Source organism: Clupea harengus, chromosome 14 (genome assembly GCF_900700415.2).
Source record: "Clupea harengus chromosome 14, Ch_v2.0.2, whole genome shotgun sequence".
NCBI lineage: Eukaryota > Metazoa > Chordata > Actinopteri > Clupeiformes > Clupeidae > Clupea > Clupea harengus.
The window spans coordinates 6,062,470-6,075,006 of NC_045165.1; the positions used below are offsets into that span (position 1 = coordinate 6,062,470).

General features: G+C 47.5%; 1 protein-coding gene across 4 annotated transcripts in view; it reads left to right on the plus strand.

Annotated features, from left to right (window-relative positions):
* heatr5a (HEAT repeat containing 5a) overlaps window positions 1-12,537 on the plus strand; it is a 29,872-nt gene that overhangs the window by 2,900 nt on the left and 14,435 nt on the right. For all 4 annotated transcript variants that reach the window (XM_031579921.2, XM_031579924.2, XM_031579923.2 and 1 more), the window contains exons 4-20: window positions 616-724; window positions 970-1,119; window positions 1,893-2,064; window positions 2,402-2,559; window positions 3,245-3,494; window positions 5,360-5,494; window positions 6,447-6,697; window positions 6,824-6,935; window positions 7,568-7,720; window positions 7,946-8,045; window positions 8,423-8,532; window positions 8,873-9,033; window positions 9,297-9,460; window positions 9,602-9,707; window positions 10,925-11,115; window positions 11,745-11,904; window positions 12,133-12,328. In XM_031579921.2, coding sequence (XP_031435781.1) covers window positions 616-724; window positions 970-1,119; window positions 1,893-2,064; window positions 2,402-2,559; window positions 3,245-3,494; window positions 5,360-5,494; window positions 6,447-6,697; window positions 6,824-6,935; window positions 7,568-7,720; window positions 7,946-8,045; window positions 8,423-8,532; window positions 8,873-9,033; window positions 9,297-9,460; window positions 9,602-9,707; window positions 10,925-11,115; window positions 11,745-11,904; window positions 12,133-12,328 — 2,678 coding nt within the window. The remainder of the gene's footprint in view (window positions 1-615; window positions 725-969; window positions 1,120-1,892; window positions 2,065-2,401; window positions 2,560-3,244; window positions 3,495-5,359; window positions 5,495-6,446; window positions 6,698-6,823; window positions 6,936-7,567; window positions 7,721-7,945; window positions 8,046-8,422; window positions 8,533-8,872; window positions 9,034-9,296; window positions 9,461-9,601; window positions 9,708-10,924; window positions 11,116-11,744; window positions 11,905-12,132; window positions 12,329-12,537) is intronic.

Consider the following 12,537-nt stretch of genomic DNA (forward strand, 5'->3'; position numbering starts at 1 on the left):
ATCCAGAATGAATTAATGTATGAGAAGAGCGGGATGAGGCAGGTGTCATTTACATTGAAGGGGTTGGTTGGGGAAGAGGTGTCTCTTTCGGGTTATAAATGGCCAGTATATGGGTTGCTGGGAAGACAGATGTCTCTGTCTGCCAGTGGTGTGCCCGAGCCAGTATCTCCTTGGGACACGCCTTTGTTGAGCTCATGCTGAAAGGTGAAGGACATGCTGGCTGGAAGAGCCCTTAAATCACCCTCAGAGTGCTGAGTGGTTCTGGCCTCGTGCCACGTGTGGCCTGACTTGAATGGTAATGCGATATAATGGCATGTGTGTCACTGTAGGGGCATACTTGAAAAAATCTCCATGGCTGCTCATTTTGCAGATGTGTGCAGAGAGTAATGTCACTGTAGGGGGCATCTGCAGTGCACATGCAGCGTTTCTTATGGCTGTCCGTCAGTGTGGTACAAAAGTTACGGCCCCTCTCTCCCTTAATCTCTTCTTCTCACTCTCATGTCACCTTTTCTGTGTGTCCAGCTGTCTGTATCGGTCTATCTATGTATTCATGTCTCTCTCTCTCTCTCTCTCTCTCTCTCTCTCTCTCTCTCTCTCTCTCTCTCTCTCTGGCAGTGCGGCCATCGCCAGTGTGGGAGCGCTGTATGAGCAGCTGGGTCGCCTCCTCATCAGCTCGTTTAGAGAGTCAGTGGGGACCCTCTTAAAAGCCGTGAAGAGTGCTGAGGTATGACGCAAGCAGTGTGCCGCCATGTCATGTCCAGGCCTGTTAGATGAGTGGGAGAGAATGAAATAAAAAAGATTAAAAAAAGAACGGGGCTAAATAATCGAATAATGCTGCAGTGCAATATATGCATTCATTCTATAATGTCTGTTGTGTTTCCAGGCTGTAATAAATAAAAAAAAGTGTTCAGCATCTGTGTGTTTAAATTGTGGTGTGTGTGTGTGTGTGTGTCTCTCTGCTGTTTGCAGTCTCAGGGGCGGTATGAGATCATGCTGAGCATGGAGAGGATCCTGAGGGGCCTGGGTGTGAGCGCCGTGCCCTGCCACAGGGACATCTACAAGACGGCTCGCGCCTGCCTCACCGACCGCTCCATGGCCGTCCGCTGCGCCACCGCTAAGGTCAGTCTCCAATAAGGAAGGCCCCAGTGGCATCAAGCAAGAAAGTCTGACACCATCTGGGCAATCTGACAGATGCCACTGCCTGCAAAGTGCCCAAAACAGGGTTGAAGGCGGACCAGTGTTCAGCAGGGGGAAGACTAGTTTGCATTTTAGACCTCAACTTGTCAGTTACTACGCAGCTGGTCACTAAAAATGTTGCCCTCAATGAAGTTCAGTTGCAGTGTTTTAATTGTCCAACTGATCCTGATATTTACAATACTTTAAATAGCTACCTATTAATGATAATCGTTATGCTTATTGGTGCCTTTGGACTGTAGTTGTCCCAAACATTTTAGTAGCTTGTCAGTTATTACACAGCTGGTCACTAAAAACAGGTGTGACTGATATGGTGCCGTCATTAGCTTGGTTTCTATCTTATTCGCATATTTATGAAAAATGTGAGTGAAAAATAAATACGAGTACGCATTGCCATCCCCTTATGTTATGCAAATTGAAAATGTACACTCTCCTAATCAAGGGGGGAGTTGTGTGGGTTCAAAACTAAAGGTTGTCCAGGCAACTTAAACGGAAATCCGTAAAAAAAAAATCCACCCCCTCAAGCGAATTAATTTCTTATTCAAATGGAAAGATTTTATGGAAATGTAAGTGTTTCCACTCATTTCAAATGGTCAAAATTCGCTTTAAAGAGTTGGATGGAAACCCAGTTGTTGACCTGTAGTGTTGATGCTCTGTGTCTTAACTGATTCCCCTGCTGCTGCTGCTGTTCTCCCCAGTGCCTGCTGGAGCTGCAGAGGGAGGCCGTGTTCCTGTGGAGCTCGGAGCTGGAGAGCATGGCCACGCTTTGCTTCCGGGCTTTCGAGGGCTCCAGCTATGACGTGCGCGTGGCCGTCTCCAAGCTGCTGGGCACGCTGCTGGCCTCCGCTCTGGAACCCAAACAGCCCGTCGGTAGGTGACACATGTTCTGTAAGCCAAGGGTCATTGGATGTAGATCCCCTCTATGTTACACCCTGTATAATCTACTGTTGAGGTGTGTATGTGGAATTTGAATTAAACCTTATTTCACATCTTCTGCAGGCTTTTAGTTCTGACAGTGCTGTGCAATGTCCAGCCAGCCTTTCTTTGTGTGGAACATTGTACTGCTGTGCTTGTTTGTATAAGCCTGACACATCACTTCTCAGCATGGCCATGTTTGAGGAAGGCTGTGTTTTTGAGGTTGCTCTTTAAATAGATCTAAGACCAGCTATTCCTGTTTGTGTGTGTGTGTGTGTGTGTGTCGTCTCAGCACCCCGTCCAGGAGGGAGGCGTATGTGTCTGGAGGAGGTGATGGAGCTCCTTTCAGTGGGGTTCCTGAGAGGGGGGGTGGGGTTCCTGCGTGCCAGCGGCGACATGCTGAAGGGGTGCAGCTCCGTCAGCAGAGACATCCGTGTGGGCATCACTCAGGTGGGTCCTGTTCCGCTCTCACTCACTCACACTCACACACACACACTCACACTCACACTCTCTCACACACTCGCACTCGCACTCACACACCCTCTCTCTCTCTCTCTCACACACACTCACCCTCTCTCACTCTCTCTCTCGCTCACACACTCACCCTCTCTCTCTCTCTCTCTCACGCACACTCACACTCACACTCACACTCACACACCCTCTCTCTCTCACACACACTCACCCTCTCTCTCTCTCTCTCTCTCTCACACACTCACCCTCTCTCTCTCTCTCTCTCTCTCTCTCTCTCTCTCTCTCTCTCACACACACTCACCCTCTATCTCTCTCTCTCACACACACTCACCCTCTCTCTCACACACACTCACCCTCTCTCTCTCTCTCACACACACACTCACCCTCTCTCTCTCTCTCTCTCACTCACACTCTCTCTCTCACACACACACACACCCTCTCTCTTTGTGTCCCCTCTTCTTGTCTTCCCTCACTTTATTTCTGACTCTCTTTCTTTCTTTTGGTTCTGAATATTTAGCTTTTTCCATCAGTTTACAATGTAGTTTGTGTTAGTCCATTGACTAATGGGGACCCTACTGCAGTAGAAATAGTCCCCAAGCAGTACTATGCTGGAATTAGCTACAAGAGCATTAACTGTTTGTGATGCCTCTGGGTACTGGGACAGGCATGTGTGGTGTTTGTCTCTGCACTGGGCGGAGCCTGGCTGGAGCTGAACTTCCCCTCTCTGCTGGCCCTGCTGTTGGCGTTGGCGTCGCACCCGCGCGCCACCCAGACCCCCAGCGATGGCGCCTGCACCCGCCGCTGCGTCTCCTTCGTGCTGCGCAGCACGCTTGGCACGCTGCTCGGGGAGAAGGCCCAGGTCGCCGCCGCCAAGGAGATCTGCCGTGCCATCAGACCCCAGAAGAAGGCCTCAGGTCAGATCCTCGTGTGTGCGTGTGTGTGTGTGTGTGAGATCTTTCGCTCTGTCTGTGAATAGGATTAACGGCCAAATGGCCAGCATCCAGGTTAGACACGTATCTCTGTCTCTAACCTTTCTCTAAGTCTTTCAGGATAAGACTATGTACACCGCGTTCCACATTATTATGCAAATTACACTTTGCTCAGATTTTCCTAAATAGTAATGCACAGTCAGTGAGTATCATTTTCAAGTCATCAACTGTTAGAGTATAATTCAAATTTTATTAAACAAACCTCCTAATGATAACAGTATTTTTTTCAAAAAATAAAAAACTCAAAATGCAGTGTTCCAAATTATTATGCAGAGTTTCAGAGTTTCAAGATATTTTATAGGTTGTAAAGAACAAAAAATTGTCATTTGTTGAATTTGCGGCATTAGGAGGTCATATTTACTGAAATCAAAAAAAGTTTGAATCAAAAACATCTTAACAGGTCAAGTTACATGTTAACATAGGACCCCTTCTTTGATATCAACTTCACAATTCTTGCATACATTGAACTTGTGAGTTCTTTGATAGTTTCTGCTTTAATGTCTTTGCAAGATGCCATAATAGCCTCCCAGAGCACCTGCTTGGATGTGAACTGCCTTCCACCCACATAGATCTTTTGCTTGATGATGCTCCAAAGGTTCTCAATAGGGTTAAGGTCAGGGGAAGATAAGGCCCACACCCATGAGTTTCTCTCCTTTTATGCCCATAGCAGCCAATGCCCCAGAGGTATTCTTTGCAGCATGAGATGGTGCATTGTCATGCATGAATATGATTTTGCTACGGAAGGCACGGTTATTCTTTTTGTACCACAGAAGAAAGTGGTCAGTCAGAAACTCTACATACTTTGCCGAGGTCATTTTAACACCGTCAGGTGCCTACCAGCTCTCTCCCCATGATTCTGGCCCAAAACATGACTCCGCCACCTCCTTGTTGACGTCTCAGCCTTGTTGGGACATGGTGGCCATTCACCAACCATCCACTACTCTATCCATCAGGACCATCAAGGGTTGCACGGCACTCATCCGTAAACAAAACAGTTTGAAAGTTGGTCTTCATGTAGTCCTGAGCCCACTGCAACCTTTTTTGCTTGTGAGCTTGGTTTAGGGGTGGCCGAATAACAGGTTTAAGGACACTTGCAAACCTCTTGAGCATCCTACATCTTGAAGTTCGCGAGACTCCAGAGGCACCAGCGGCTTCAAACACCTGTTTGCTGCTATTCAATGGCATTTTAGTGGCTGCTCTCTTAACCCTACGCATTTGTTTGGAAGAAATCTTCCTTATTTTGCCTTTGTCTGAACGAACCCGCTTGTGCTGTGAATCGGTGACAAATTTCTTCACCGTCCGATGATCACGCGCAATTCTTTTGGAAATATCCAATGTTGTGATACCTTGACCAAGGTATTGCACTATTTGCCGCTTTTCAGCAGCAGAAAGATCCTTTTTCTTCCCCATTTTGCCTGAAACATGTAGCTTGCTTAATAATGTGGAACATCCTTCTTAAGTAGTTTTCCTTTGATTGGGCTCACCTGGCAAACTAATTATCACAGGTGTCTGGGATTGATTTCAATCATCCAAATAGCCCTGAGACACAATACCATCCATGAGTTTAATTGAAAAACCAAAAAATGAATGTTTATGACCCTTAAATACAATTTGCCTAATAATGTGGAACGCGGTGTATATAGCCGATACATTAAAACACTTTTGCGCTAATTAAAAAATTACAAGCTTGTAATTCTGCCTGAAGCGGGTAGCTTGTACCTATTTTTGTCGAGTCACTCTGACCACTGGGGACCACTCATTGCCTCTTTCTTTCTCTCTCTGCATCTCAGAAGCGTGCGTAGCAGAGGTTAACCCAGAGGTGTATTTGAATCAGCACGTACTGGTGTGTGCCCTGCTGGAACTGGGCAGCCTCATTCAAGGACTGGGCTCCACTGCCACGCCACTGGTGCAGGACTCCAGCATAGGTGAGACACACACACACACACACACACACACACACACACACACACACACACACACAAACACGCCCGCGCACACATGCATACTAAAGTAAAAGCATATGTACTCACAAACCCATCTACCTATTCACTCTGACACACACACACACACACGTACACATCAGGTCCCTTTGAAACAGACACAAGCAGATAGATGTGCACAGCCATGCGTCCACTCATTCCCTGCTCATGGTTGTGCCCAGATGCACTCTCTTCACTCACTCACTCTCTTCACTCACTCACTCACTCACTCACTCACTCACTCACTCACTCACTCACTCACTCACTCACTCACTCTGCTGCTGTGGTAGGAGTAGCAGTGGCCACTTCTCTTGATGCGGTGCAGCCAGTAATAACAAGGATCAGAATAGAACACAACACTTGAGAGTGCAACAGACCTTCTCTTCCTACAGCGATGAAAACAGATGAAAGCTTTGGTCAAAAAGTGCCTGTTCTGTTCCACTTCTCTTCTGTGTCTGACCTGTCTGGGAGTGGGCGAGGCACATTACACACAGAGCAGAGAGGGGCACAGTACTGAGATTCCAGCACCCACACAGTGTTCATGTCATGTCTGACTCGGGAGAGAGAGACGAGAGACTACTCTCTCTCATGTGGTTGGCACCAGACCGGTGCTGAGAGCACTCACACACAGAGTGTTTTTTAAAGAGGTGTCCTTTACTCAAGGGCTGCTCTTAGTCATCCAGAATGTGTGGGTTTTTGTGCCCATGTGTGCGTGTGTTTTTTTCAGCTAAACTGCTGCTTTTTCCATTTATTTTGTAAAACACTTGGAAAGAATCCTGACATATTGTTTCAGTTTCACTTATTCTCAGTTTCACTTATTCACTTATTCTCTTATTGCATATATGTGTGTACAGACACATATCAGTTCCTCTGTAACTGCCTCCATGTGTGTCCGCAGGTCTCTTGGATTCTGTGATCTCGGTGCTGTTCCATCCCAGTGCGTCTGCCCGATTGGCGGCTGCCTGGTGCCTGCGTTGTGTTGCCGTGGCGATGCCAGCTCAGGCGGCGGTACTTTTGGATCGCTGTGCCGAGAGGCTGACTGCGCTGAAGTCCTGCCCGGAGGCGGTGGCAGGCTATAGTGCTGCTGTCGCCGCCCTGCTGGGGGCTCTGCAGCACTGTCCTCTGGGAATACCCCACAGCAGGGGGAAGGTCGGTGCAGTGTTCTCTTGGCATCAGGGGTATTCAGGCCTTTCATGAGGGTAGCTCCTCTCCACTGAGTTGGTGTTGACTTGGGTGTGGTGTGAGGGTAGTAACTGGTTCCCCCCCCTTGCTCAGATGGTGCTGGAGCTATCAGAGGACCTCCTGCGCTCCGCCACCCAGAACAGCCGCATCTCCATGCAGAGGGCTCAGGGAGGCTGGCTGCTGCTGGCCGCCCTCAACACGCTGGGTGAGGCGCTGCTGTCTGATTCCTCCACACACACACACACACACAGTCAAACTCTACTAGATGATAATGATGATGCTGCTGCTGTGTGTTTCTGTGCTGCTGTGTGTGCCTGCTGAAACTCCTGAAGCTGTAGCTCTCTATCTGTTGTTCACATTGTTTAATCACAGTTTAAGTTTTATATATTTATACTTTATATACTAAGTCATTTTATTTTTATGTAGTAATCCATTTGCTAAGAGCAAAGTGTGTTTAAATATATATATTTTTTAATTAATTATAATTTATAATTTCATAATTGTGAAATGTTGTTAATACAAGCGCATTGTGTTGCCTCTTGGTATGAAATGCGGCGTATAAATAAAGTTTGATTTGATATTGTTTTTAGTAGCAAATGCATATTTAGTAAGTGTGTGTGCGTGCGTGTGTGTGTCTGTGCGTGTGTGTGTGTGTGTGCGTGTGTGCGTGTGTGCGTGTGTGTGTGTCTGTGCGTGTGTGTGTGTGTGTGTGCGTGTGCGTGTGCGTGTGCGTGTGCGTGTGCGTGTGCGTGCGTGTGCGTGTCTGTGTGTCTGTGTGTCTGTGTGTCTGTGTGTCTGTGTGTCTGTGTGCGTGTGTGTGTGTGTGTGTGTGTGTAGGCCCTGCAGTAGTGGGGGATCTGTTGGGACGGCAGCTGCTGCTCCTCAGGTGTGCCTTCCCCCCATCCGTGCGTGAGCTGGAGGCGGAGCTCCGGCGTGGAGACTGCTTCACCTGGCAGGTGACGCTGGATGGCCGGGCTGGAGCTCTGAGCGGTGAGTTCCCGCACTTCCGTCGAGGGCTTTCAACTAATGGCTTTCCAGAAGGTTCTGTCTGTCTTTCCCTCTGACAATCAGCAGCAACACAGACTGTTGTGGGGATGCAAGTTTGTTGGTGTGGGTGTGCCTGTGTGCATGCATGTGCAACTACTTATGGGTTGTGTTTTTATATATACATGCTCATTCACGTGTGTGTGTGTGTGTGTGTGTGTGCGTGCACAGCTCTGAAGAGTCTGGTGTCATTCTGTGGAGAGCTTCTGACTGATGAGGTGTGGGCTCGCCTGCAGACGCCCCTGTCCTGTGCTGTCGCTCTGCTCAACCAGTGAGTCTGCCACTCCCCTTCATCTCTCTCTCTCCATCCCTTTCTGGTTTTTCTTCCAGCACACTATCCATTTATCCTGAGGCTCCATTTTACCTTACAATTGACCTTGTTGTTTGCATGCCAGTGACCTTGGACGATTAAAACTCATTTTGTGATAAACTGAGCACTGAGGTACTGTTTGTTTTAAGATGCCTATGAGGTCAAAGGTCAAAGTGCCCCCCCCCCCCCCCCCCCCCCCCACACACACACACACACACACACACACACACACACTAATCTGCTGCACCTTTTTGGAGACTGGCTGGAGTGTTTCTGTTCATGAGTGGAAACCGGATGTTGGGTTTTCTGTGCTAATCTGATATGGTGCAATGATTCAGCTTGCCCACAGTGGTGAAGTCCTACGGCAACCAGGTCAAGAATGCTGCTACGCTCTACAGACTCCGAGTGTATGAGATCCTTGTGCTGCTGCCCCCTGAGACTTACACAGGTAATGTGTGTGTGTGTGTGTGTGTGTGTGTGTGTGTGCGTGCATGTGTATTTTTTTGTTTAATAGTCCCATTTCAAGCGCATAATGTACGTAATGTTCAAAGTACGCTTTTTCCCTTCTTTGCATCTATGTTTTATATGTGTGTAGTGTATATGTTGACTGCTCTTTGCATGTATGTTTTATATGTGTGTAGTGTATATGTTGACTGCTCTTTGCATGTATGTTTTGTATGTGTATTCATGTTGACTGTTATTTGTAGACATGTTTTGACCCTACTGTATTTATGTTAGCTGGTGCAACATCTGACTGTAGTGTGTGTGTGTGTGTGTGTCTCCTGCAGAGGGTCTGGGCTCCCTGTTGAGGCAGCTGGTGTGTGAGCTGACGGGAGAGAACCCGTCCTGCTGCGGGCTGCTCCTGCTGCCCCCCCTCTGCCACCCCACTGACCTCACCCTCACCGGCAGCACCACACTCGACACCGACCAGCGCTACATTGAGCAGCAGGTATCTGACACACAGGCACACCTATGTAAATATGTACACAACTTTTATCTGTACACACACATATGTGCATTTGTGTTTAATAGGGGTGGGAATTGCCTCAGGGATGTCAATACAATGATATCACGGTATTTGGACATTTTAAATATTCTTTGTGTGTGTGTGTGTGTGTGTGTGTGTGTGTGTGTGTGTGTGTGTGTGTGTGTGTGTGTGTGTGTGTGTGTGTGTGTGTGTGTGTGTGTGTGTGTGTGTGTGCTTGCTTGCAGCTCCAGAGTGGCAGCCTTGGCATAGGCACACTAGAGTACGACCCCTTCTCAATCTTCCAGAGCTCTCAGGAGGTGCCTGCACCTGTGCCAGCCGCCACTGCCCTCACCAACGCCACCATCCAGCTGTTTGGCGTCATCTTCCCTCAGCTGGCCACCCCACACAGGTCTTCATCAGTCTAACATCCTCACACACATGTGTTATGTTATATGTTCTGTATTCAAATCTCCGTACGGTTTGACGTTTTTACTAAGCTGTGTGTGTGTGTGTGTGTGTGTGTGCGCGTGTGTGTCTGTGTGTGTGTCAGGGCTCAGACACTGGAGCAGCTGGGTGAGGCCCTACGGCAGCTCAAGGGAGCCCGGCAGCAGACAGCACACATCCTCGTGACCTCTGCCCTCTGCTGTGCCCTCAAGGTAATAAGCACTTTATTATTATAATAATAATAATTATGCATTTTATTTGTAACGCACTCTTCATTCCAAAGAATCTCAGAGAGCCAACATAGTAGAAACAAACTATAATAATAAAATAAAAAATTAAATTAAATAAAACTAGTAAGCATAATAGAAAACTTAGTGACAGTGATTAATCACAAAGCCAAAAAACGCCTTCCTTCCTAGAGGTCAACCAATTATCTGGTTGTTTGATAATCTATAAAAATAATCTCTGTCTGAAAAAAAGATAACATTCTTTCCAGTAAAAGGGTTGTTGTGCTCAAACCATGCCGTTAACCAAACCATGCTGTTAACCAAATTGCAAAATACCCATTTGGCGCTTTGATGTTTCTTTATTTGGCCTCGTCATCATCATTTTTCACATGAATGACTTCTGAGCTAATGGGCTCTTAGAATCTCCATGCAGCTTCAGGAAAAATTCAAATGTGTTTTACAGATATTTGTCGTGACTCTGGTACCCCTAACACACACACACACACACACACGCACGCACGCGCACACGCACACGCACACACACACAAACCGACGTATTGGACAAGATGTAAAGCCACTTTTGTTACATGTATCACACCCAAACACATGGTGTGAGTGTTCTGAGCGTTGTGTATTTCTGAGTCCGTCTACTTAATGGCCTAATTAGCTCCTAGTCTGAGCTGGTCAGTCTCACACATCCTCAGTGTGGTGAGTCATGATGAAGTGGCGGTGAAGCCGTGCTCTTGCTCGATGTGTGTTTGCTTGGTTGCTGATGACTAAGGCTGAGTTAATGCTTTGAATGCCAAGTCATGATGAGGTCATGCAAACATTATCTGATGTTTGCAGCCGAAAGGCACACACCGCCTTAATTGAATTAGTCTCGTATGACACTCTTCCTCTGCACTCTGTCACACTTTGTCGCTCCCTCTCCCACCCTGTCTTCACACACACCCACCCTTGAATCACATTTATGGTGTATTGAGGCAGACTTAACTAACCCAAAGTCTTCAAAGTGGATATTGGAGGCAAAGTAAGACACATGATCACACAAGACGTTCCTGAATGAAAAGTCACAAAGTACTGGGAGAGAAGGCAATGGTGACTTTACTTTATAAACTTTCATCTGTGTCTGGGAAAACCATTGTGTGGGTTTATTATTTATTTAATTAATTAATTCATTCATTCTTCCCTTCTTCTGACAGGCTTTGGGCAGTGCTCGTGCAGGCCTGGGGGGAGAGGAGGTGTGTAAACCTGCACGCTCTCTCCTGTGGGGGGCGCTGGAGAGCCCTAATGGGCTGCTGCGCTGCGTAGCCGCCGAGGGATCCGGCCGACTGGTGCAGGCCGTCAACGACCCGGCCTTTACTGCCTCTATGACAATGGCCAGCGTCGACAAGTAGGTCCTTCTTGTATTTTAAATCACAAGTATTAGCTGTGTTCCGCTTGTTCTACTTCTGCTCCACAGATCCGTTTCCATGGGGGTTTGTGTGTTTCATATGGCCCAGAAAGTTCCCTACGTCCTACTCGACTTCATATTAAGGGTCTTTATTTCAGTGAGCTTAAAGGAGCATTATGGAGTTTTGGTCTAAAGCTAGTGAGCTACCTACCTAAAAAGCATATAAAACCTTGCAAGCACCACCAACAGCCCATTTGGCTCTAAAAATAGCTTGCTAACATGCTAACTGGCACCCTTTGGCTGTGAAGGCTTTTCTTACATTTGCATGGGGTGTTAAAAACATACCTCAAAAAGCAGCAAATTGTTGCATAGTGTTAAATACATGTGTATGTAAAACAAATAACTGCTAATTACTAACCGTAACGCCAAACACTTTGTGATAAGATGTAATAACTTGTAATAACATGATTACTACACTACAAATATCTTCAATACAGCTGTTCCATAATCAGCTGACTTCAATGTTTGTGTGTGCATTTGTGGATAGCTACATACTTGTCTGTCTGTCTGTCTGTCTGTCTGTGGGTACATGTTCTCATGTGTGTTTTCCCGTTCTAATGATTCTCCAGGCTGAAAGCGGCGCGGGACGCCGTATCTCGGGCGGGGCACGCTCTCTGTCTGGCCGCGCTGCAGCGCTACAGCGGGGGCATTAGCTCCTCCCAGCAGCTCGGCACCTCTGTGGGGGTCCTGTTCCCCCTCGCCCAGGACACCAGCGCACCTGAGCTACAGGTACAAACACACACACACACACCTGTGTACATATAAACATCACTTTTATCTATACACAGATATGCATATGTGCACCTCATTTAGCTTTAAAAAAATACAGGATTCAGACTCTTAAAGGTAGAACGTTAATCTGCTAATTCATGCTGTCATTAATTTGTATCTGTTTCTGTTGTCTGTGTGTCTGTGTGTCTGTGTGTCTGTGTGTGTGTGTGTGTGTGTGTGTGATAGACATGGTCGGTCCATGCTCTGTCTGTGCTGATGGACCTGTCGGGGCCTCTGTACCGCACTCACGTGGAGCCCAGCCTGTCTCTGGTGCTGCGGCTGCTCCTGTCCTCCCCACACACTCACACACACACAGAGATGCACCTCAGCCTGGCCCTCTGCCTCCACCAGCTGATCACCGCAGTCGGGCCGGACCTACAGGGTAAACATGCAACCCATTACACTCACACACACACACACACACACACACAGAGCTGCACAGGCTACAGTGTGGACAGACTTACAGGGTGAGCACATACAAGCATACACACACAAACAGCGATCATACTGTAACCATCAGTACACAACCACACAGAGGCCTGACTCTCTCTCTCCCTCTTTCTCTCCTCTCCCTCTCTCTCTCCCTCTCTC